We start from the raw sequence: 26,453 nt of genomic DNA on the forward strand, positions 1-26,453 counted from the left end.
GTGATGAACAGAAAGTGACACTGGCTGAGGATGGTGATGTCATCAGGGGCGGGAATCTTGCTTTGACTTGCAAGTCACCTTAGGGATGTGGAATCATGAAGGAGGAAGGAGACTGAAGGGAAAAGGCAGTGAAGCCTGGTACAATCTGTTGTGGAAAACTGTTAGCTTGAATCTGAGTATCTGTGAGTGTAGAGGGTCTGGACGTCTACAAATGGTGGAATTCTCAAGAAAAATGATCGTGCCTTCCCCAAAAGTAATGGAGTTAGCTACCCAGCAACCTGGTTTCTGGACTATATAAGCACAGAAAAAGAAATTCAAGAATATTCTGATAAAAATAAGACATAATGAAAAGCCTGGCTCTGGGCACATGAGATGGAAAAAAATCGGAAGAGAGTAAAATTTTAGTAAAAATGATCTGATTTCTCTGTGTCCAGGAGAGGCTTTGATGACAAGTGATAACACAATTAAGCCATTTTTTTTTTTCTGTCTAGATATGGGGCATTCAAGGCCTCTCAGGTCAAGCAGAAGAGAATACTGGGCAGTCAACAGAAGGTCCCGATGACTGGACAAGCTCTCCTGCACCCAAACTACCTTTTGGCAAAACATGTCACAGTTCTCTGCAAAATGATTACTTAGCCAATAGATTCATGAGGAAGTCGGGTGTTGACGGGTCCGGGCGCAGGGGCGGCCCCATGACATAGTGGGCTGCGTGATGCCATTCTTTATTCCAGTAGTGAGTGCCGTCTGTGCCAAGACTGGCTGCTATGGGTTCTCCATAGACCACCTTCCCTGCAAAGTTCAAAGGAAGCATTCAGCACCTTAATTTACTCTTAAAAGGACCATATGGCAAATGCATAAATACGAGTCTTCCCTCCCATAGTAGCTGAGGGTAATGTCTACAGGTTAGCAGAATACCAAACTATAATTTTATTTTTGCGGGCAGGATTTAAAAATCCATGATGAACATAAAGATGAATGAAAAATACATTTCTGAAGTTGTCAGCCATTCCTCTTTTAGATCCATTGTTACTGCAGTGAAACCTAGAGACCAATGGCTGACACGTGTGCCGTCCTGACGGAACCTTCCCTAACCCCCTACCAGGCAGATGTTATTATTATCTCCATTGGAAGATGAGGATAAAGCCATAGGGCAGTAAAGTCTCTTTGTTTACGTTATACACACTCTATATGGAGGGGAGGATGTGGGATTTGAACTCATGCATTTTTAACTCCAGCAGTCCTGACTTTTATGCTATTCTATCCTGATGACAAATAATCATCAATATAGGTCACATGCAATTCAACCACGGTACATTTCTGTCATAGTAGATTGATAACATTTTCACACTCTTAAAAAAAAAAAAACTCCTCAAAAAACTTATATCAAACAAAAGAACAGTTAGATAATAAAATTCTAGCCAGAAATGAATATTTAAAAATCATGCAAATCAGGCCATCAAAAGCACACAATGTTAGAAAAGTTAATAGTGCATAGTGAATTTGAATTTAAAATCAGAAGCCTATCTCTGATTAGCATTTGTCAGAATAATAGATTTTCTAGCACCAACCTAATCATATCCAAGCAATCATAAAGGAGAAGGCACAGTAAAGAGATGCTGGCATACCAAATTAGTTCACTGTGGTTAATCAGATGCCAGATTTTAGTTAAAATCCTGATATATAACTAAAATTAACTGATTTCCTCAGAGAGGACTGACAGTAGATAGCCACCAGCTGCCTGGGTCATACTATTATTAAGTTGAAATTGCACCCCATTGTTTCACAGATCATTTCTCCCCCAAACTATCCATCTTCCTCTAGCTAGCATAAGAGTTTGAAATCCATTAAACCAAGGCTTACTGAACTTTACTTCCTAAGTAACTAAGTAGCAAACCATGGACAGTAAGAGTTACGCCCCAGGGATTTAGCCACTGCTAAGAGCCTTCTCTTCCATGGTGCACACATACAAGGTGAATCCCATCTCCCTCCCATTCCCAGGAAAAGAAACCATTAGCATCTCTTTCTAAATACAGAATAAGCAGCAATCGTTTTTAGTGACCCTTTAAGAGGTAATGCTCTATCTTCTAGAGAAAAAGAAAGACAGACACGATATTTTATTTGCACATACAGAGAGATCTTCCTATTCCAAGAGAACATCTGAAACATGCTTGGACAACGGAAACCCAGAGACCTGATCTGCAATCACTTTACAAGTTGCCAACACAGGATTTTCTGTGGTGCTTCATCAGAGAGGAAAGATCCTTATTACACGTTCTATTCAATCACCTGGCCCATCAAGGTGATATGGGAATACATTTCCAAAAGCTCTACAATTCTAATAGCTCTCAGGAAAAATGAAAAGTGTCAGCGTTACTGGGAGTCTGCCAGGACTGTTTTGAAACCAGATGACAGGCAATTTCCTTGGAAGGGCTTAACTCCTTTAAAATGTGACAGGCCACTTTTTTGGTATATAGATATACATATACCACAAGCTCTTCATTAATTGGACTATTTTTAACTTTCCTCTCCATTAAGCATCTGTAAACATCCAGAAAAAAGTTTTTTTTTTTTAAAGTAAACATTTCTAACTGCATCTTTCTCCTATTTCACAATGGTTTTAAGATACTTTGAAAGCGCTAAAAAGCATGCAGAAGGGAAATGGAGGGCCTATATAATCTAAAAATTAGATAATCAAACTGAATAATTCAGCACAATTATGAGTTCTGTTAGCTTTGGGCCAAAAATAAAGCAACAATAAAAATAGCTAACAAATGCATAGCACTCGATAGTTTGCAAAGCTCTCACATACAGTCTCATTTGATTTTCACGGCAACCATCACACTGGTTTGACAGATGAAGAAACTGACGTTGAGTGAAATTAACTGACTTGCCCAAGACACACTAATAGTAAGTGGTACAGCCAGAATTAGAATGCCAGTATTATATCATATCATTTGCACTATATCACTAGGAAAAGTGCTGTTTTTCAACTCTTGGTAAAGAGCATGTATTGCTAAATGTTTAAGTCAACCACAAGCTATTTGTGGATGTGATGGAGCAATTTTCCAATTTCACTTACTGGTTTCATTTACTACGCTTAGTAGGTTGGCAATGAAAAGTGCTATGACCCTCCTTAGTCTGATACTCTCCTGATTACATCCAAGACCAGATGGTTCCAACATCTCTTGGGAGATAGATACATCTTCATCATTCATCTCCTCCCACTGTCTTAGCAAGCTGCATATTAGCTTGTACTTGTCTACCCACAGATGTTCTCTCCTTTTTTTTCATCCTTTGGCTCAAAACCAAAAATGAAAAGACTCTTCCCTTATGATGCAACTTCTCACCTAAAGGAGTTTTGACTTCTGAGAGATTCTAAAGATTTCTAAATAATGGAACATGTCAAACCAATCCAAACTCTTCCTGACCACACAGCCCATTTATCTGATGAAGGTGAGAGAGCCGATGTTAACACTTTGTTTGGATTTGGGAAGAGCATTTCATTGAGTCATGAGATCTGGTCAAGAAAATTGAGAAAATGTAGAGAAACTACACAGGTGCCCAGGAGCAAAAGCACTGGTCAGCAAATAGACAGTCAAGTGCATTTACAGAAATAAATTTTCCTAACTAAAAGAACAGAGTAACAACTTTCCTGGATTCTATTTTGATTCAGAGTATTACATGTAAAAAGGAAGAAGGTAATTGAGAACGAAAAGACCCAGAGGCAGCCTGGTAGAGGGGATCATACAGCTTCAGGTTCAAATCTTGACTTTGCTACTTTTTAGCTGGTGACTTTGCACAAAATGAGTCATTGCTTTTAGTCTCAGTTTTTCTCATCTATGAAATAGGATCACAATGTTCCTCTAGTGTGGCAATTTGGTGAGGGTAAAGTAAAGCAATATAAAGAGGGTACCAAAAAATACTTACATATACAAATTTTAAGAAAGGAAAAAACTGTATTAATATTATAATACTCATTATATACCAGTAATAATAATTGTTATCTTGTGGATTGTATCTTGTATTGCTTGTAATTGCAGAAGTCAAATGCGACTTGAGTATTATAATTTTCATACGTATTTTTTCCTTTCTTAAAATGTGTGTACATTTTGAGGGGTCCTTTCTGTATATGAAAGTTTCTGGAATGCTGGAATCATTTCATGTGATGGGCTGAATTGTGTCCCTTGTCAAAAATTTGCATGTGTTAAAATCCTAATACCAAGAACCTCAAAATGTAACAGTATTTGGAAATAGGGTCTTTATAGAAGTAGTAAAGTTAAAGTGAGGTCGTTAGTGTGGGCCCTATTTCTTCCTTATAGGAAGAGGAAATTTGGACACAGATATATACAGAGGGAAGATAAACACGGGAAGAAGCCAAAAAGATAAATCTAGATCACATCTTTCCCCCCACGGCCCTGTTGACGCCTTGATTCCAGACTTCTAAACTCCAGAACTGTTGTTCAAGTTCCCCCGTCTATGGAATTCTGTCACAGCAGCCCTGGAAAACTAATGCACTTCGCAAATGCTGGTTTTCTGAAAGCTGCACAATTCTATTTAAAAAAATTTGTAATGACCAGTTTTCAACTCCTTTGCAGTTAGATAGAACCTAAATCGTCTTGTTCTAAATGTAAAGGAAAATGGGGGTGTTCAGATGTTCACATGCAAGAAAAAAATTGAAGGCCTGAGACTCAAACTCACCTTGACTCAGCTACACATTCATTGTCCCCACAGTGCTGGTGACTAAGCATCAGGGGGCAGAGTTCAAATAAAATGGAAAATAGGAAATCCAAAACTCGTAATATTGTACAAGAATATGCTCAGAAAGTAAACTTTCTACCATAAGGAAAACCAAAACCAAATCAACCCAAACCAACAACAATCAAGTAAACAAAAAAACCAGACGTTATGTCCCTTACTTCACTGTGAGCTACCTGAGAACTAAAATTGCTCAATCATCTTTGCAAATCCAACGCCCACAACATAATCCCTAGCGTGCCTTCGGTGTCCTATCACTTGTTGTCTGTGAAAAAGTTTAAAGAAAACACTTTATTAATAAGTTCAAATGAGAATCATATTTTTACCCTAAAGACAGGAATATAGATGTAAAATAGAGTTAAACTTTATTAAGGTAAGTTAAAATAAGTTTAACTAAACAAAATCAAACAGTACAGTGAAAATTTTAGTCATAAATGGGAAACAAATTACAATAGATATATATCGAGTAGAGCATCAGGTTAAGTTGCTGGAGAAAATCTCTGCCATTCTACACAAAGCACCAGACATGAGGCGAATCCATGAGCATGCAAGATCTACCGGCAGTGGCAAAGCGAACCATATATGTCTTAAAAGACCATTAATAATTCCATATGCCAATATTGTGGGAGCAAAAGGATATGGATAAACAAAGCTTCTCAAACCGTAAGTGTCACTGAAGCCAATGACGCACTTTGACACATACCCTTTGGACAAAGACTACACTGCGGTTAGCGAAGGCTGTTGGATGGGCAGTTGGAACATCGGCACGAGACACAGTTACAGCTGGTTTATCCAACTTTACACCTGGGCTGGGGGCAAAGGAGACAAATTCTGCTTCTGAAGAAAAGGGTAACACTTTAGGGACAAATGTCTGATGTTCCTGCCTCATTTTTGTAAAAATGGCTTCTCACAAGAAGGGTGGATGGGAATGAATCTAGTTTTAGTCACTCAACTTGAATTAAGAAAGACTTAAACATGCAACAGACATTCCTTGCAAACCATCAAAAGCAACTAAGTGTTTGATGGCTTGGACTTGAAAGTCTTATTCTTTTTCCTTAACCTTGTTTTTCCTTTTTATTGTAGGTGCTGAATGCTAAAAAAAAAAAAAAAAAAAGCATCAAAGTATAAGCAGAAAGAAAGCTGAGGCTGTGGGTTAAGGTGGGTACCATGAACATATATTCCCCATCTCTTCCTTCCCAGTTCACACCAGAATCCTGGTGAAGATGAATTTGGGGAAAGAACCGTCTCTGCACTGGGAGTGAAAGAGGACTCATGGCTGACCAGAGGTTCTGATAGATTACAGCAAGATGGAAAGCAGATGGGATGGCAATAATTAATTAAAAGAGGCTGGGTATGGTGGCTTGTGCCTATCATCCTAGCACTTTGGGAGGCTACGGTGGGAGGATTGTCAAAAGCCAGGTGTCTAAGACCAACTTGAGTACAAGCAAGAGCCAGTCTCTACAAAAATTTAAAAAATTATCTGAGCGTGGGGTTTACACTTGCAATCTCAGCTACTCTGGAGGCTGAGGCAGGAGGATAGCTTGAGCTCAGAAGTTGGAGGTTGCAGTGAGCTATGAGGACTCCACTGCCCTCTAGCCTGGATGATGGAGTGAGACCCTGTCTCAAAAATAAATAAATAATTAAAACATAAAAGAAAGTTAGGGAGAACTGTGGCCTGAACTCAAAGGAGTAGAGGTAGTCATGAAGACGATTCTCTTGTGGGCAGGAAGTATTGGGAGGGGACAATCTTGGCCAGTCAGCAGCCACCTTCACCTCTGCCTGCAAAGCAAGGTGATGGGGATGCTACAGAGTGAAGCCCACGGGCATAACGCTGAAGACCCCGGCACTTACATTCATCCAGCTCATGGAGGACACGGCCCTGCACCACAGCAGGAGAAATTGGCGCCAGCTTCCCACACTGAACAACCCAACTGTCCAGTCACACATATGGACAGCCCAGAAACATCTGATATTCCAAGGGAACACAAACAGCACCCCCAAAAAGGCAGTGGTAGGTAAGAGTTTTAAAAACTGAAAAATTGATTCAGAAAGACATAAGCAACCTAGTAAACAGAAAAGAATTAAAAAAAACTTCATTACTATTCTTAGAGACATTAAGAAGGTAATGCAGCCATTAAAAGTAAAACATTAAAAAGAATATGCAACCACAAAAAAAATGCACATTCAGGGAACACAAATGTTTTCTTTGAGACAAAAATAGGATTATCATGACAAAAGTTCATTAGAATGGCCGAAAAAGTAAAGAAAATGGCTATGTTAACGATTGTGATGAAAGTGTGTCAAATGCTCTGGGAAACTAGTGTATGATGCCCCATGATCATATCAATGTACACAGCTATGATTTAATAAAAAAAATAAATAAATAAAAAAAAGAAAAATGTTTCCTGAAATACAGAGCAAAAATTAAAAAAAAAAAATTTTTTTAAGGTGAAAATAGTTAAAGGACACGAAAAGCTATGATGGAGGACTTCCAGGAAAAGAAACAGAGAAAATGAGTATGTAAGAAAAAAACAGAAGATAATTTTCTGCAGCAAAGGTGAGGCCTCTGAACATAAAGGGGATTTTTAAAAAGTTTATTGCTAAATATAGACTTAATGAAATTTCTGGGCCTCTAAAATGAAGAGAAAATACAAAAATCTTACAGATGGCGAAAAGTTTGTGGCAAAAGGGCAAGAATTATTTTGGCATTTTTCTGTTTATCCGTAGTGCTGAATGCCATTAGAGAGGCAATTGTGCCTTCACAATTTAGAAGGAAATAATTCTAAAGCTAGAGTTCCATGCTTGTTCAAATCACCAAATAAGCCTGAGGACAAGGAATGAGAAAATTTACCTTCTACACACTTTTCCTTAAAAAATTACTTGAGAATCAAGGCTCGGTGCTCGTAGCACAGTGGTTACGGCACCAGCCACGTGCACCAAAGGTGGTGGGTTTGAGCCCGGCCCAGGCCAGCTAAACAACAATGACAACTGCAATAAGAAAACAGCCCGGTGTTGTGGCGGGTGTCTGTAGTCCCAGCTACTTGGTAGGCTGAGTGAAGAGAATTGCTTAAGCTCAAGAGTTGGAGGTTGCTGTGAGCTATGACGCCATAGTACTCTACTAAGGGTGACATAGTGAGACAGTCTCAAAAAAAAAAAAAGAAAATTACTTGCGAATCAAGATAATTCAAGAAGAGGGGAGATATGGGAACCAAGAAATAGTATACGCAACCTAAAATTCCCAGGATAACATCCCTACAGCAGGCTTAGCAAGCAACTATCAAAAAAGATACAGAAAGGACTGCGCCTGTGGCTCAATGGAGTAGGGCGCCGGCCCCATATGCCAGAGATGGTGGGTTCAAACCCAGTCCTGGCCAAAAACTGCAAAAAAAAAAAAAAAAAAGATACAGAAAATCAGAAGATTCTCCAAAAAGAATCCCTGCAAGAACTGCTGGTTCTATTTAATAGAAACTATGATGAAGAAGCTGGAAACTCTCTGTGATACGGTTAAGAAGGCATATGTTTCCTTTAGAAGAGCTAATTGAAAAAAATTCCAGGAAAAACAAGAATACTTTATAAGACAACACTGGTTTGAGTACATTGCAAACTATAATAAGGCATGCTTTTGAAGCTTATATTAGAATGAAGAAAAGAAAATTCACTTGACCTTGACGCTTAAAAATTGCTTCTCCAAGGGTTAATTTAAATAACACTAACTTGTACTCTCAAGTCAGTACTATAAATTTATCTGAAGTACTCTTCTCACTAATGAACTGAGGAATATTTGTACAATTTTACATTGTAAAGGTTCTAAATTTTAGGCTTAACCTACAGAGAAAGCACGGGAGACCTAATTATAGTTACAGAATCAACTGCAAATGCTATAGACCCTGTCGATGGGAAGACAATGGCAAAAGACAAAAGAGAGACGTGAGGGGAAGCAAAGGGAATATAGGGCCTCTAAGTCCCCTCTGCAACCTACTAAAGAAGATACTCCACTAAAAGCAATAGCCCAAGCCATACAAAATTAAACTTATCATTGGAAGTGATGATTATTACTGATAAAACTCAGAAATGATGAGTTCACATGTGTTATATTACCCATTTTTCACTTGTTGAGAGTCAAATGATACCATCAAAATTATAAATAACTACTTACTTAGAATCACTTACTTAGAATTATAAATCACTTAGAATTCTGGCAGTAACCACTGAAAACTAAAGACAGATACAGTAAAAAATCGCTAGCTCCAAAGAATGAGCTGAGGGAGATATTTATTTTCCATCTAACACTTTCTAGCCATTTCCATTCCTGGCATGTGTTATTCTTTTTATAATGATAAAATTAGCAAAATGATGATATGTCTTGAAAAAGTTTAAATATAATGCCCCAAACCAAAAAATCAATGAAATTAAAAATAAAAAAATCCAATGATATATAAACTTTATATCCAGGTTTCCCCAACTCCAGATTAATTTCTCCTTTAACAGAGTAAAAGAAAAATTTGGGGCTTTGGGGTTCAGATAGAGTTGGACTTGAATTCCAGGTTTAGCACTTACTAACAAAGTGATCTTGGGCTTAATTTACCAATTTTCCCCAAGCCTCAATTTCATCAGTTGCAAAACAATGAAAAAAATTGAGCTTGAGACATTATCATGACAATTTTTTTTTTTTTTTTGTAGAGACAGAGTCTCACTTTATGGCCCTCGGTAGAGTGCCGTGGCATCACACAGCTCACAGCAACCTCCAACTCCTGGGCTTAAGAGATTCTCTTGCTCAGCCTCCCGAGTAGCTGGGACTACAGGCGCCCACCACAACGCCCGGCTATTTTTTTTTTTTGTGGTTGCAGTTCAGCCGGGGCCGGGCTTGAACCCGCCACCCTCGGTATATGGGGCCAGCGCTCCACCGACTGAGCCACAGGCGCCGCCCTATTATGACAATTTTTTTTTTTTATTGTTGGGGATTCATTGAGGGTACAATAAGCCAGGTTACACTGATTGCAATTGTTAGGTAAAGTCCCTCTTGCAATCATGTCTTGCCCCCATAAAGTGTAACACACACCAAGGCCCCACCCACCTCCCTCCTTCCCTCTTTCTATTTCCCCCCCATAACCTTAATTGTCATTAATTGTCCTCATATCAAAATTGAGTACATAGGATTCATGCTTCTCCATTCTTGTGATGCTTTACTAAGAATAATGTCTTCCACGTCCATCCAGGTTAATACGAAGGATGTAAAGTCTCCATTTTATTATGACAATTTTTAAAAAGACAATGTATATAAAAATACATTGATAAGATAATATGTAGTAAAACCTTAAACGAGATAAAAGATATTAAATTACTACCACGTGCCAGGCACATATTAAGCACTCAACAAACAACGTTAGTCATTATCACTATCTCTTTCTTCTGGGTATATAGCTGACAATTGAATAATCAAATCAAATAATAGCATTGTATTTCTCTGCTACCACAATAGAAGCAATCAATATTCAGATATTCTTTGTGCCTCCAGCAGCAGCGCTGGGGCTTTCAAATGCATATGAATCACCTGGGGTTCTAGTTCTAAGGGCACATTCTGATTCAGTGCATCTGGACAGAGTCCAAAGCTCTGTAAGTCTAAGGAGATTCCCAACAATGTGGATGCTGCATTCTAGGGACCACAGGCCCAGGGAGGCCCTCTCCAAGATAGAATGGGCCGGTGATAGTATTTACAGATGGGTAACTTTTGTATTATAAATCTTTAAAACTGAATTTTTAAAAATGTATTCAAGATAACAATGAATAATAGATCTATTTTGCTGTTTTGTGTTCAGAAATGATGTTAGATAATAAATGAATGCTGGCAGCATAGAGGGATCTTCCACAGAAGTTCAGTGTGCTCCACCAGCTCGTCATCTATACTCTCCAGGAATCTGTCCTTGCATTGCTGATGTAGTCACCATGCAAAGAGTTGGGCACAGTTTATGTCCACTCCTCCCTTTGTTTCCTTCAGGCTCCTGCTTGGTCCCACACCTTGGTCACATCAGTGGGTGGGAAATGTCTCACACCCATGTCATCTGCCCTCTGCAGCCTCTTTGACAGCTGAGCATTAGGTTATTTTCACAAGTACTGTCACAGTAGGTCGGACTCAACTAGAACAACTGGAGTGACGTTTGAAATACTCTATATTTATAATCACTTTGGGAAGGAATTTAGCAATAGCCAAAAAATCACATATGCACTTACCCAATGAACTAGTCATCCCACTTCTAGGAATCTACCCTGAAGATATCCCTTTTGAAGACAACCCAAAAGATGTCTACATCCTAATCTCTGTAACCTGTGCATATGTTACCCAACATGGCAAAAGGGACTCTATAGATGTGATTAAATTAAGAACTTTGAGACGGGGAGAGTGTCCTGAATTAATCAGGTGGACTTAATGTAACTGCAGTCTCCTTAAAGCTGGAGAGGCAAAAAAAAGATCAAAATACAAAATTTTACAAAATATTTACAAAACACTCCCTACCTGTTGGCCATCTCTTTGTAAAATTACGTAATGAATATTTTGTAAATAAAGGCACATTTAGCTACAATTTCCCACTTTCCCTATGTATGGAGACTTTTGGGACACCCTGTATCATAACCTCACCACTATTCTAAATATTTTATAGGCATTGACTCATTTAGCCTCTAGACAACAACAGGAAGCAGCTCTATTGTTATTGGTCATTTTACAGATGTAATATCATCAGGGATCAACCCCCTGCTGCTGGCTTAGAAGATGGGGGAGGAGCACATGATCCAAGGGGTGTGGGCAGCCTCTGGACTCTGAAGAAGTCAAGGAAAAAGATCCTTCTCCAGAGTCTCCAAAAAGGAGCGCACCCCTGCCAACACTTTGATTTTAGCCTCGTGTGACCTACTTTAGACTTCTGACCTCCAGATAATAAATTGGTGTTGTTTTAAGCTGCTAAGTTTGTGGTACTTTATTACAGCAGCAACAGAAAACAAATACACCATCCACAAATTACTATGGCATGTGCATTAAGGCCATCATTTTTATTCCCCCACAGCTAAAGATTAGAAAGGACCCCAATGTCCATCGATGGAGGACAAGTTGAATAAATACAATACTCTGCACCCCTCTGCATAAGAAAAATCTCTATACTTAATCTGACCTCACCTTCAGGCTATATTTTCAAGTGGGAAAAAAAAAAAACAACAAGATGTAGAAAAGGTATGTAGTGTGCTATCTTCTGTGTAGGAAAGAGGAGGAAATCAGACTATCTACATTACATATTTTTATTTGGTTAGGAGAAACATTATAAAGATAGGCCAGAAATAATAAAAATAATTACTTATACAGTGTGGGAAGAAGGAATAGGAGAAGGAAGTAAGAGTTCACTGAATATTTCTTTATGTATAATTTTGACCATATAAATCTTTGATGTATTCAATAAATAAAATTGAATTTCGAAATAATTTAAAATAACATTAAAATGTCCAAATTAAATTTAATAGTTTTCTGGCTATAATCTATATTCTAAAATCTTTCCTAGACTTTTACTCTGCTCCTAATGGAATACTATCCCAATACAAAATAAATACTCAAGATCAAGAAACTGTTTCCTGACAGAACTGTCAAAATTGCAGGTTGGTGGTGGGTTAGGATCGACCATTTCTGCTGATTTTACTGTTCCTTAAAGCACATTCTGACTTTAGGACTGGTACATGACTTAACAAAGCAAATAATTATAGAGCAACCAATTCCAAAGAATTGGCAATAGCACCATCTGGTGGAAAAAACCTACTACTATAAAATTGCAGTACATGTATTTTCTTTTTTAAGGAGTGATGTCTTTTATACTAAAATTCTATTATATGGGAGAAGGGAGCATCAGAAATAGTTGGTAGTAAGACCTAACTGAGAACTTATTAATTCCTATGTGAAATTAAGTTTACTTTTAATACAAGATGCTGATAGTTTTCATTTAAAAAGTGTGCACACCTGCAGAAAATCCTTACTGAAACTTCATACACGAAGAAGCAATCTTGACAAAATTTATTTTAGTATCAGTTACAGACATGCCACCCACTCCATTTTGATAGTTTTTTTTTTTTTAGACAGAGTCTCACTTTGTTACCTTCAGTAGAGTGCCGTGGAATCACAGCTCACAGCAACCTCAAACACTTGGGCTCAAGTGAGTCTTTTGCCTCAGCCTCCCAAGTAGTTGGGACTACAAGTGCCCACCACAACAGCTGGCTATTTTTAGAGATGGGGTCTTGCTCTGGCTCAGGCTGGTCTTGAACTGGTGAGCTCAGGCAATCCAACAGCCTCCACCTCCCAAAGTGCTAGGATTATAGGCGTGAGCCACCACACCTGGGCCAATTTTGATAGTTTTTTAATGCATGTTGTAAAAATACAGTCAGTTTTAGTAAAACCAAACCAAAACCAAAAAAAGCAAGTACAATGTCTCAGCAAGAATTACCAAGCAAGTACACTACCTCAGATTATCTGGGTTCCTAATAATGAGATAATAGAACATATTATGGGCCTAAGGTCACTGACAAGAATTCACTGTATTTGTTTGTTTTTCATCCTCTCTTTGAATGAAATTATTTCTTGGCCCAATTCTTATCAAAATACAGGAGATTTTCCACTTTCTTTCAAGGTGACTATTTATATACTAGACTGGACTAGATCATTGAGGGATTAATTTGGGGTAAAAATAAATTTCACTTTAAAATCTTAAAATAATCATCATAAAAATGATATTAGTATAATTGTTTCAATTGCTTCAACACCAAGCGACTGTCAGACAAATCAATTCAAAAGAAATTTGTGGAGCATCTCCTGGAGATGCCTGAGAGAGAGAGAAGCTTCTTTAAAAAATTAACTAGACAGCTTTGCATTTAGCCATCAGATTAAAAGGGGCTGCTGCTGGCACTGAGGGTGGGGAGTGTGGCTGAAGGAAATGCCTTGAGTTCCCCAGGGTGGAGAAGAAATACCCTGAAGGAAGACAGACAGGTAGGGTGAGCAAAAAGAGAAAAAAAGTAGACATTCATAAGGATAAAAGAAGACAGATACCAACAAAAATGGAGGAAGAATGTTCTAGAAATTCATGTGCAACTTTCTCATAACAAAGGTTACAGGTTTACTTCCCTCTTTAGCTAGTGCCGAGTTAAAAATGAGGTTAGATTCAGGAGTTACCATCTCTGCGAGCGTCCGCGATCACCCTCGCTGCAGACTTGCTCATCACGTGCACCACGTAGAGAGGGCAGTTCACAGCGCTGGCTATGGTGATGGCCCGCAGCGTGGCCTCCGCCTCCACTGCTTCCGGGCGGCACAGCTCGTGGCCCTCAGGGCCTGTTATCCCCAATGCCAGCATCTTCTTTGCTCCCTAGAAAGACAACAAGAATATAAAAAGACAGCAGAAATGTGTACACACACAAGGAAGGTTTACTAATGACAAACACCATCATTTTATCATATTTAATCAAATACACTGCCTTTTCGATTTGTTACATGGAAGTGTGTGTATGTGAATCTGTTTGTGTATGTGTACAGTGTATGTATTTGGTAAAAAAGTTTTAATATTTGGAAATATATGTTAATTTTCCATAAGCATATTTCACCAAATTCTTTTGATTGAAAAAGTGAAAAAGATACGAGATTAGTTCTAATCTCATTCTTTGAAAAGCTATGTCCATATTGAAGACTTACATTGATTTAGACAAACAGAATAAAATCCTATAGATCCTGGTCGAAGTGACTCTAATTCGTTCTGCTGGGTTTACTGAAACCATAGTCTTTCCTGGTGCCCCACCCAACCCACTAAATGGTATTGACCAGTAGTTTTCCCTCTCCAAAACTGTATTTCATCCTTTAGAAAAAGGTAGAAAGTCTAGACTCTGAGCGGTAAGATGACTTGCCAGGTGTTAAACAGCTAAGAAGCGAAAGAGTTGAATTTAAACCCTGGTCTGTTTCTCTGTTTTGTTTTGTTTTTCAGCTCATACTCTCTTCTCATTATCCCCCACTGCCTCCTGGACACCGAGCCTCAATCTCACTCACTTTAGAGGAAGCTGAGCCTCAGGAGAGAAAAGATCAGCTAATATAAAGGGTAAGAGACAGCTCTTTAAATCTCGCAGATGGTGTACCCTTCAGGCATTAATAATGGAACTAAAATGAGAAATAAATATCATCTAGATTCCTCCAGAGCACATTTTAATACCCAGTTTCTGAGAAGAGTAGGGCTTTAAACAGCTGCCTAATACACTGCATAAGTCATCAGATTATACTGAGGCTGTCCACACAGTGGCAGCCCGAACCAGCAGCTATTAAACACCGGCAACACACTGTGCTGGGCACACAAAGAAACATACTTGTATTTTTACAATGGTGTATATTTGGATATAATGGAGACCTGGTTAGAAAGGGGGAAATCCTCATTCAACGGCTTATACCACCTAATAAAACTCGGAGCAGGGACTCAAGTAAATCAAGTCAAATGTTTCTTTATTTTTTCTTTATCTTCTTTTTTTTTTTTTTTTAACAGAGTCTCATTCTGATGCCCTGGGTAGAGTGCTGTGGCGTCATAGCTCACAGCAACCTCAAACTCTTGGGCTTAAGCAATCCTCAGCCACCCAAGTAGCTGTGACTACAGACATGTGCCACCATGCCTAATTTTTCTATCTTTAGTAGAGACAGGCTGGTCTCAAACTCCTAAGCTCAAACAATACACTTACCTTGGCCTCCAAAAGTGATAGGATTATAGGCAGGAGCCACTGTGCCCAGCACCAATTCAAGTGTTTTTAAGCCTCAGAAAATCCATTTCTAGGTTTCTGTCCTTCTAATGCTTTAAATGAGTTTACCTACGTAGGGCCAATTGTCTTCACCTTAAGGTTTGGCTGTTTTCTGTAGAAGTGGCCTCATCTCTGTAGAGGGTTTAGAAGGCAAATGCTTACCTCTGCGATTAAGTCTCCATTCTCTGCATGGACCTGGGCGATTGCTCCAATTTCCTTGCACCGAGAGAAGGCCGCATACAACTCCGTGTCTCTCACCATGTACAGATCTTTATAGGCCATAAACATCTTGAAAGAGTTAACACCTTTATCTTGGGCAAGGATTTTCATTTCTTCTTTAACCTAAAAGGGAACAACAACAACAATAAGAAATCACTCTAATTTAAATGATAAAACCAACATTCTCCAAAATATCATATTGGAAGAAAACTAGGTAACAGAAGAGCACAAGTTTAGTTATGGAAAAATGTCATGAAGACCTTGATCTTTCTCCTCATTTCATCTCACAGTTGCTGCTGCTATGATACTTTTGGAGACAGAGCTCTCTGTCTTGCCCAGGCTGGTCTCAAACTCAAGTGATTGTCCTGCCTCGGCCTCCTGGATAGCTGGGACCACAGGTGTGTGCCACTGTACACCTGTGATACTTTTAAATCTTGAAAAAGTTAATCACTTCCCTGTAAGTGCTTCATTTCTGTACTTGAATATAAAATTCTCTGCATTTACCTTCTAATTTGAGGAAATTATTCTAGAAAATGAGGACAAAGCCATGTGGCAGTTACAGAAGCAATCGTGGACCCAGAAGGCATCAGTCCCCGTGAGGTAAGGATTTGGGCTCAAATCTGAAAGCTGAAGGAAGAGTCCTTAGGGGCAGGAAGTAGAAGGTGTGCATTGACCCACATGTGCCCGAGGAAGTATGAGCTCAGCGTTTATCTGCAGAGCTGTGGCAGGCACCCCTTTGGCAGCTCCCAGGGAACGAGAGCTGGCTTCTCACCCCACCTCAGACCAGTGGGGAGCTCAGTGGGGCTTGGGGTTTCCAAGGGGAAGGGGCAAGGCAAGATCAAATCCAATTAGTAATTGCACTTGTAGGTCCAATTCAAGTCTCAATAAGGATTAAAAATTGTAAAGGAAAAATCAGTAGATTTGATCAAATAAAACTACTTGAACTTCCCTATGTTAAAACACATACAAAGATGAAAAATATAGCTGGGCGTGGTGGTTATACCTGTAACCCTAGCACTCAGGGAGGCCAAGGTGCGTAGATTGCTTGAGCTCATGAGTTTGAGACCAGCCTGAGCCGGAGCGAGACCTCGTCTCTAAAAAAGTAGCGGGGCATTGTGGCAGATGCCTGTAGTCCCAGCTACTTGGGAGGCTAAGATAAGAGGATTGCTTGAGCCCAAGAGTTTGAGTTTGCTGTGAGCTGTGATGTCATTGCACTCCACAGAGGGTGACAAAGTGAGACTCTGTCTCAAAAAAAGAAAAAAAAGATGAAAAACTTAATAGGATTATTGCTCTTAGTTGATAAAAGCTCTTTGCTCTTTCAACTCTTTCAAACCCTAACAGCCCAAGTGGAAAATGTTGCTAACAATTCATGAAGTAAATACAAATGACTAATAAACATATAAAAAATACGTTAACCTTCCTACTAATTAAAAAACACAACGTCAGGGGTGGGAGGGAGGGGGTGGCACACACACTTTGGAAGGCCAGGGAGGGAGGAACACTTAATTTAAGCTCAGGAGTTCCAAGCTGCAGTGCCACCGCACTCCAGCCTGGGCAACAGAGGGAGACCCTGTCTCACAAAAAGAAAAGAAAAAACAAGTGCAAAATAAAGCAATGGAAGTTTTTCTACTGAATCCACAAAGTTTGAAAATGATAATATTACATGTGAAGTCACTATCACCCCTGTTTATTTCCTTTCTGATTTTCCTGACTCTTCTTGGAGGGTGCTTTACCGCCTAGAATGTTAGGTATCTGCTGATCACCTGTCTTCCCCACTGGGAGGTCGGCCCCAGGAGAGAAGGGGCTTTGTGAGGCTTGTCCATATCATCCTAGAACATAGAACAGTGCCTGGTGGGGGGGTGGCCACTCAATAACTATTTGTTGAATGGATAAATTAATTAGTTAAGAAAAAAAGAGCAGAAAAAGCACCAAAATGTGGAGGGGACAAGGGATGAGATGAGCTCCAAGTTACGTTATGTGACAATAGCAAGGCGTATGCACCTACTTTTTTTTCTTGTTTCAAAGGTTCTACAATGAGTGCATTATTTTGATTGATAAAAATGTTTTAAATCTCATTAGAATGTTCACATCATACGCTTTTAGGGAAATGACGACCTGCACAGCTTACACCAGAGACACATTTTACTCCCTGAGTAGAAGAGCCTTTTCTGAAGGTGACCTCATTGATCATCTCTTTCATTTTTGGAGAAAAATTAACTTTAGCTGTGGACTATAAACCTTGCTAGTATGTTTGCCGAACTATCTGTTAAAGACTGATGACTTGTTTTATATTAACTTGATGTGTAAAGCCCCTATCTGGGGGTGGGGTGGGAGTATAAGGCATTTAAATAATGTCACGATGATGAACCTTTTCTGGTTAAAAGACTTCTGAATGAAGGCCGATGTAGAAAAACGTGATTTAAATCCCAAATAACAGTTTTTACCAAAGTTCACACATACACAGTTATATGAGGGAGAAATCAACATGTTCTAACTTCTCTCAAAATGGTTTTATATCTGAATCACGTTATTATTTTGGCTATGGCCTGTATAATTAATGGAGGTGGAAGTTTGGGTCAAGCTCTACCATGAGATGGTCTGACCAGGTAGTGACATTGCTGGACAAGTGTAGGAAGATTACCCTGTCCATAGAGTGAGGAGAAGGCTCAGGAAACAGTCCTGGACTGTCCCTTCCTCTCTCAAGCAGGGTCAAGAGTGGGGATGGAGGCATCTGGTTTTATGCATGTATGCATGTATTTTGGAGGCATTAGTTTTAGAGCATTCTAAATTTCAAATTTCCTTGGTTTTTCCTGAGAAATAAAACATTTCTAAGTGAAGTTTTAATCTGTGCGAAAATACTGTTTCAAAGACTTATAGGATGTTGACATTGAGAAAGAAGAGAGATAAGTACTATTAAAATCACATTTAAAGCATTTACAATTCATAGATTAAATATTAGGAGAAGCTGCTATGAACAAGCATAAAAGATTTATCCTATCGTCTTTATGTGATTTAAAAAAAAAGTTTGGTGTTAGCCGGGCGTTGTGGCGGGCGCCTGTAGTCCCAGCTGCTCGGGAGGCTGAGGCAAGAGAATCGCTTAAGCCCAGGAGTTGGAGGTTGCTGTGAGCTGTGTGAGGCCACGGCACTCTACAGAGGGCCATAAAGTGAGACTCTGTCTCTACAAAAAAAAAAAAAAAGTTTAGTGTTTTTTCAGTTAATAACACTTAACAGGATTCAAAATCCCGAAGGTACAGGAGAACACACAATACCAAGTCTTTCCTTCAGTTCTGTCCTCCCGTCATCCAGGAAGCAACAGACGTCACCAGTAAGTTTCTTGCTCTTGCACAGAGAAAAGGGGACAAATGGAACAAACTGGAACCAGGTGCCTTACCTGGTCACTCCACCATGTCACTGCCACATGAAGGGTGTAGTCGCAGCAGACTTGGGGATCCGCCCAGCCTCGCCAGGTCTCAAAGGCCTTGAGGAGGGAGCCGCCTTTCTGAGGAATGGCAAAATCAATGATCATGGTGGTACCTCCTGCCAGAGCCGCCTGGAATCACAAGAGGGTTTCAGCAAGTTAGCTATAGATGTTCCGGCTAAGTCATTTGTCACCTTGAACGGTGCATTTATAAGCCCTTGGGCAAACTCAGTGGGCCCAGGGAATTGCACAAATATGCTACTTGTTTAAATGACCCAGAGAAGCATAAATAGGCTTTCTATAAATTATAGTTAGAAGTATTAACATGGCCGAATTGCTTCTGCAAAAAGAATGCTATATCAGATAAAATGAAAATGGCTGTGACCCAGAGAAAACCGAGTGGAGACTGTAAAGAAAATCCAACCTAGAACAATGAGAGATTCAAACAGTTTTCTTCTCAAGAAATTGTATTCATTATCACAAAGTCCTATTTTATTAGTATCCATTGTGGTTAAAAGCATCTGCAACTTGTCCTGTGATACACGTGGAAGCCTGGAAACGTACACAGCCCTGCCCAGCCTTCAACCCTGCAACCAACTGATGGCTCCTTCATCCTCCCTTGATTCACATCTGCCCTCTACCTGTTACCCCGACCCTGTGTAACTGAGTCTTGACTGGCCTTCATCTCCTACCCACCTCAACACAGACCCGTCCTTGCAACAAGAGGGATATTTTCAAAGCAGAAATGTGTGACCACTCAACTCCAAAGATGAAAACTAATGCTTCTCATTGGCTCTGCAATAAAGGTTAATCTCCTTTCCATGGTCTATAACTCCCTGCCTTCTGCCTCAATTCTCAATATACTCTTTGGTGGATTACATTAAATTATATCATGACTAATTTAAAGACTATTACTGAATCAAATGCCTTTGACTAATTATTTAAATTGATTTTACTTAGACTAAAATCGCGAGGTGTTTAATATCCTTTTTTTATTTTAAGAGACAGGATCTCATTCTGTCACTGAGAGCACAGTGACCTGAGCATCTCTCACTGTAACCTCAAACTCCTGGGCTCAAGCGGTCCTCCTACCTTGGCCTCTGAGTAGCTGGGACTACTGGCAAGCACCACTATACTTAGCTACTATTTTTTGTTGATATTTGGCTTCTCAAAGTGCTAGGATTACAGGTAGGAACCACCAGGCTGGTCACTGACACGCTTTTAATTGCTGTATTCGAACAATGTAGGTGAAGAAAACAAACACAGATGAGGAGAGATGAAGCACAGTGGTTTAGGGCAGGGAGCCAGTGGAGTCCTTGGGTCCAGGGCACAAAGCTCAGATTGGACACTTATTAACTATAGTGATATGAGTAGTGTCTTAACCTCTGTGTGCCTCTGATTCCTCATCTGCAAAGTGAGGACACTTATTATACTTACACCACAAGCTTGTTAGAAGCAACTAAACTGAGATGATCTGTGTAAAGTGCTGGCTGCAGAGTCTGACCCATGATAAGTGCCTTACAAGTTCCAGCACCACTATGTCAGGAGTAGGAATTTTTCTGCCTTTCCTGCATCATCTCATGTCAGAAAGGTGGTTGTCACAACTCAGGAGGGGGCAGGGCCACCAGCCTCTCTCCCAAGTACCCTTCCCATTCAGCCTCCCAGGTATCCCGAGTGCTCTCATGTCCTACCTGGCACTCCAGCTCTATTCTACCTCCTCCTTTTTGATTGATTCAATAGATTTGTATTTTTCCTTAAGTTACTTGGCCTCACTCCAATTATTTTCACTCTCAGAAATTTCACTTTTTGTACAGGATCCTGTACATTGTTTCCACCTTTAAATAGCACTGCCTTACCCAGGGCAAAACAATACGCATTTGCATTTCTTAAAGAAACTCCATTGGTGAAATGATAATACTAGATAAATTCCTCAGGCTCTGTGTTTTTATTTGGATGCAGATTAATCTTTTTACCTTCTTTCTTCTTGAAGTGTCTTCCCAATATGACACAGACATCCCTTGAGGATGAAGAGCATTTTTCTAACAGAATATGCTGTTAATTAAAGTTGTAAGACAGTACTTTTCTAATGTCTACTGAACTGGAAAATCAAGAGTTCAGAACTATTCTTTCTATTCCATCCCCATTAAAAGCCTACCACATGCAGGATGAGGAGAAACTAGATACACTACTGGGAGCAATGTAAAATGGCGCACCTACATCGGAGAACCTACGTCAGAGAACAGTTTGAACTTCCTCCGAAAGTTAAATACAGAGTTGCCTTATGACCTAGCGTTTCTGTTCCCAGGTATATGTCCAAGAGAAATGAAAACATTTCCATGAAAAAATTTGTATACAAATATTCAGAACCATTTTATCCACGATAGCCAAAAAGCAGAAACAACACAAACGTCCATCAACTGATGAATGGATAAAAAAAAATGTGATGTATTTCTATAATGAGCAACACATATTATATAATTCAGTTTATATGGGATGTTCAGAAGAGGCGAACCATAGAGATAGCAAGTGGAATGGTGGTTGTCTGGGATGGGGGCGAGTCTAGAGGGTGATAGTTAAAGGGTACAATGCTTCTTTTGGTGGTGAGAAAAATGTTCTAAGTTGATTGTGGTATTGACTGCACAACTCTGTGAATATACCAAAAACCATTAAAATATATACGTTAAATGGCTGAGTGTCTATATGTGAATTATATCTTGATAAAACTGTTACCAAGATAAGTCTATTACATTCAAGTGGGTAAAGGGGTCACACGAATAATCAGACAACCATTCTGCCATCAGTGTCTATAGTCTAGAGGGGAGATATAAATATGGATAAAAAATATAAGAAAATTAGGTTGTAACAACAGGTAGTGAGTCTACTTCTATAATAAACAATAGTAAAATATAAATAGGTGAAAGGAAGTTACAAAATGCTAAACTCCCTAGAAAAGGTATAGAGAATAAAATGACTAGGAATTCGGAGGAGGGAAAGATCATTTCAGAGATCAGAGAAAACCTGAATTTAAACTAGGATTAGGCCCCACCTGGAAGTTGCCAATGGAGTATAATATCTCACTCTAGGAGATCAGATTAAAGACGGCGGCCGAGTAACAGCTTCCCTGCAACTGGGCATGGTTAGTCTGGGGAGATAAGACTCCAGACATCTCTGGCTGGTGGGATCTGCCTATAATCATCCCTTTGAGGATACAGGGATGCAGCAAGGGACTTCTGGACCCCAAGAGGAGGACAAAAACAGTGGGAAACTGGCAAGCGGTTGCGTGTGTTCGATCAACCTAATCACGCTGGCAACTGTAAGTACGTGCAGCAGTGAGACTGCAAACCGGAAAGGCCTTACCTGTGAACTGTTTCAGTGTTTTTGGACTTGGCACTCGGTTGAACTGCCTTGGGGAGAGCTTGGGCAGGAGTGCAGAGAACTTTGGGCATTGTCTGGGGCCCCAGACAGAGCCCCTGAGCTGGACTGCAGGGATCCATTGTGTGAGAGAACTGCCCCGGAAAGCTCCACCCTCAGGATCCCAGAGCAAGGATTGGGCAGGACCTAGTAACCTAGTGACTGAGAAGCCTAAAGGTGGGGACTGAGCTGCCTTATAGCCTTAACGCTAGGGGCAGAGTGAGATGGTTTTGGCACACTGGAAGGTCAGGCTATTGCCCTGGGTAGAGTGCCGTGGTGTCACAGCTCATAGCAACATCAAATTCCTGGGCTTGGCGCTGCCTGGACCTCCATAAGATCTGTGCCATGACCCCGCACCAACCAGGCCTCTGCATGCCCTGACCAGGAACTGTGGGAGCTGTGCAACCCTGCGTCTTCCCTCCTGTGTCCTCCCAGCTTCCACACTGGCCTGCTCGTCTGGCCAGGGATACTGGTAGCTGTGTGCCCTCTGGAGCCCTCGCTGCCTCTGCCCAGAGCCCTTCTCCAGGCCAGAGACTGCTAGAGCCTTGGGCTCTCTGTGCCAAAGTCACTGGGTGCCAGGCACCCCCAGAACCGTGTGCACCAACTCCCGCCCTGTTGCTGGATCCAGGTGTGTCACACGCTGGAGCTGCTTCCACAACCAGAACTCCCTAGCTGGAGCAGCCCCCAGAGGAACTACACAGGGTCACTCCCTACAAAGATCAAGCAATAATAGAGTGATCCCTCTGGGATCTAATCTTGGAGAGACACGTCCCCAACTCTGAGGACGGCCAGAGGCAATGGTGAAAAACAATCATGAGGAGAAATCAACAGAAAAACTCTGGCACTATGAATAATCAGAGTAGATAAACTCCTCCAAGGATCAATGGGGCAGACACAGCACAAGATCCCATGCACAAACAAAAGCTGAGATGTCAGAAATCGAATTCAGAATCTGGATAGCAACTCCAAGCAGTAACCCAAAAGATATCTCAAGAATTCAACAAATTCAAAGACCAAATGACCAAAGATTTTGACACATTGAGACAAGAAGTTGCATCCCTCAAAGATCTGAGAAACACAGTAGAATCCCTCAGTAACAGAATGGAGCAAGCAGAAGAAAGGGTTTCTGACATTGAAGACAAAGTTTTCGAACGCTCCCAAACTCTCAAAGAGGATGAGAAATGGAGGGCAAAAACAGATCACTCTCTCAGAGAGCTCTGGGATAATTTGAAGAAAACCAATATTCGTCTTATAGGGATCCCCGAAAGTGATGAAGTGGCTTCACAAGGCACAGAGTCTCTTCTCCATGAGATTATGAAGGAGAACTTTCCAGACATGCCAAGAGATTCTGAAGTTCAGATAGCAGACAGTTTCAGAACTCCAGCACGACTCAACCAGAATAAGACATCCCCCAGACACATCATAATCAATTTCACTAGAGTTAATATGAAGGAGAAAATTCTGAAAGCTGCCAGACGAAAGAAAACCATTACCTACAAGGGGAAGAATATTAGAATAACTGCAGATCTCCCAGCTGAAACCTTTCAAGCTAGAAGAGGATGGTCATCGACTTTTAATCTCCTAAAACAAAATAACTTTCAACCCAGGATCCTATACCCAGCTAAACTAAATGAGTTTCAAATATGAAGGAGAAATTAAATACTTCAATGACATTCACATGTTGAAGAAATTTGCCATAAGTAAACCAGCTCTCCAGGATATTCTCAGACCTGTCCTCCATAAAGACCAACGTAATTCACCACCACAAAAGTAAACTCACCCAACTTTGATCAAATTTCAACTTCCACAATTGCAAAAGGATTAAAAATGTCCACCGGACTCTTGAAAGGCTTATCAATATTCTCAATTAATGTGAATGGTTTAAACTGTCCTCTATAGAGGCACTGGATACAAAAACTCAAGCCAGATATCTGCTGCATACAAGAATCACATCTTACATTAAAAGACAAATATAGACTCAAGGTGAAGGGATGGTCATCTATATTCCAGGCAAATGGAAAGCAGAAAAAAGCAGGCATTGCAATCCTGTTCTCAGACACAATAGGCTTTAAACCGACCAAAATAATTAAGGATAAGGATGGACACTTCATATTTGTTAAAGGTAATACTCAATATGATGAGATCTCTATTATCAATATTTATGCACCCAAGCACAACGCACCTCAATTTATAAGAGAAACTCTAACAAACATGAGCAACTCAATTTCCTCCACTTCCATAGTAGTTGGAGATTTTAACACCCCTTTAGCAGTGCTGGATAGATACTCCAAAAAGAAGCTAAGCAAAGAAATCTTAGATGTAAACTCAACCATTCAACATCGAGACTTAACAGACATCTACGAACATTTCATCCCAACAGAACTCAATACACATTTTCTCATCAGCCCACGGAACATACTCCAAATTGACCACATCCTAGGCCACAAATCTAACCTCAGCAAATTGAAAAAAAAAATAGAAATTATTCCTTGCATCTTCTCAGACCATCATGGAATAAAAGTTGAACTCAATAACAACAGGAACCTGCATGCCCATACAAAAACATGGAAGCTAAATAACCTTATGCTGAAGGATAGATGGGTTATCGATGAGATTAAGAAGGAAATCACCAAATTTTTGAAACAAAACAACAATCAAGACACGAATTACCAGAATCTCTGGGATGCTGGAAAGGCAGTCCTAAGAGGGAAATTTATAGCACTGCAAGCCTTCCTCAAGAAAACGGAAAGAGAGGAAGTTAATAACGTAATGGGACATCTCAAGCAACTGGAGAAAGAAGAACACTCCAACCCCAAACCCAGCAGAAGAAAATAAATAACCAAAATAAGAGCAGAACTAAATGAAATTGAAAACAAAAGAATTATACAACAGACGAATAAATCCAAAAGTTGGTTTTTTGAAAAGATTAATAAAATAGATAAACCTTTGGCCAATCTAAGCATGAAAAAAAGAGTAAAATCTCTAATTTCATCAATCAGAAATGGTAAAGATGAAATAACAACAGACACCCTCAGAAATTAAAAAAATCCTTAACAAATACTACAAGAAACTCTACTCTCAGAAATATAAAAATCTGAAAGAAATCAACCAATACCTGGAAGTACGCCACCTACCAAGACTTAGCCAGAATGAAGCGGAAATGTTGAACAGGCCTATATCAAGTTCTGAAGTAGCATCAACTATACAAAAATCTCCCTAAAAAGAAAAGCCCAGGACCAGATGGCTTTACGTCAGAATTCTACCAAACCTTTAAAGAAGAACTAGTACCTATACTACTAAATCTCTTCCAAAATATAGAAAAAGAAGGAATATTACCCAACACATTCTACGAAGCAAACATCACCTTGATCCCCAAACCAGGGAAGACCCAACAAGAAAAGAAAATTATAGACCAATATCACTAATGAATATTGATGCTAAAATACTCAATAAGATCCTAACAAACAGAATCCAATAACACATCAAAAAAATTATACAGCATAATCAAGTGGGATTTATTGCCGCGGACCGCCTGGTCGGTGGCCTTCAGTCCGAGGGAATGCAGGGAGAAGGAATGAGGAAGATCGAGAGATCGGCGAAGAAATGACAGTCTGACACACCACTGGTGAAGTATGCAGCTGTGAATTTTACTAGGTGCACATGTTGGTATTTATACATTTTTTACACAATTACATAATGCAGTTTTCATTCTGCTGGTTATCTTTATTGCTTACAAATGTAGTTTATTATGCATTGTCAGGTTTCTCCACATTCCGTCCCCCCCGGAGGGTAGCGGTTTATCAGTTAACTTTACTTGCTTCCTCTTATCTTTGTGTTGTAACCGCCTGCAATTCTTTTCTTGGTT

At 39.9% G+C, this 26,453-nt stretch overlaps 1 protein-coding gene across 2 annotated transcripts in view; it reads right to left on the minus strand.

The window, feature by feature from the left end:
- DPYS (dihydropyrimidinase) overlaps window positions 1-26,453 on the minus strand; it is an 84,371-nt gene that overhangs the window by 43,340 nt on the left and 14,578 nt on the right. For both annotated transcript variants that reach the window (XM_053559710.1, XM_053559709.1), the window contains exons 2-5: window positions 19,151-19,309; window positions 15,703-15,882; window positions 13,949-14,138; window positions 633-789 (exon numbers count right to left, since the gene is read on the minus strand). In XM_053559710.1, coding sequence (XP_053415685.1) covers window positions 633-789; window positions 13,949-14,138; window positions 15,703-15,882; window positions 19,151-19,309 — 686 coding nt within the window. The remainder of the gene's footprint in view (window positions 1-632; window positions 790-13,948; window positions 14,139-15,702; window positions 15,883-19,150; window positions 19,310-26,453) is intronic.

Source organism: Nycticebus coucang, chromosome 13 (genome assembly GCF_027406575.1).
Source record: "Nycticebus coucang isolate mNycCou1 chromosome 13, mNycCou1.pri, whole genome shotgun sequence".
Taxonomy (NCBI): Eukaryota; Metazoa; Chordata; class Mammalia; order Primates; family Lorisidae; genus Nycticebus; species Nycticebus coucang.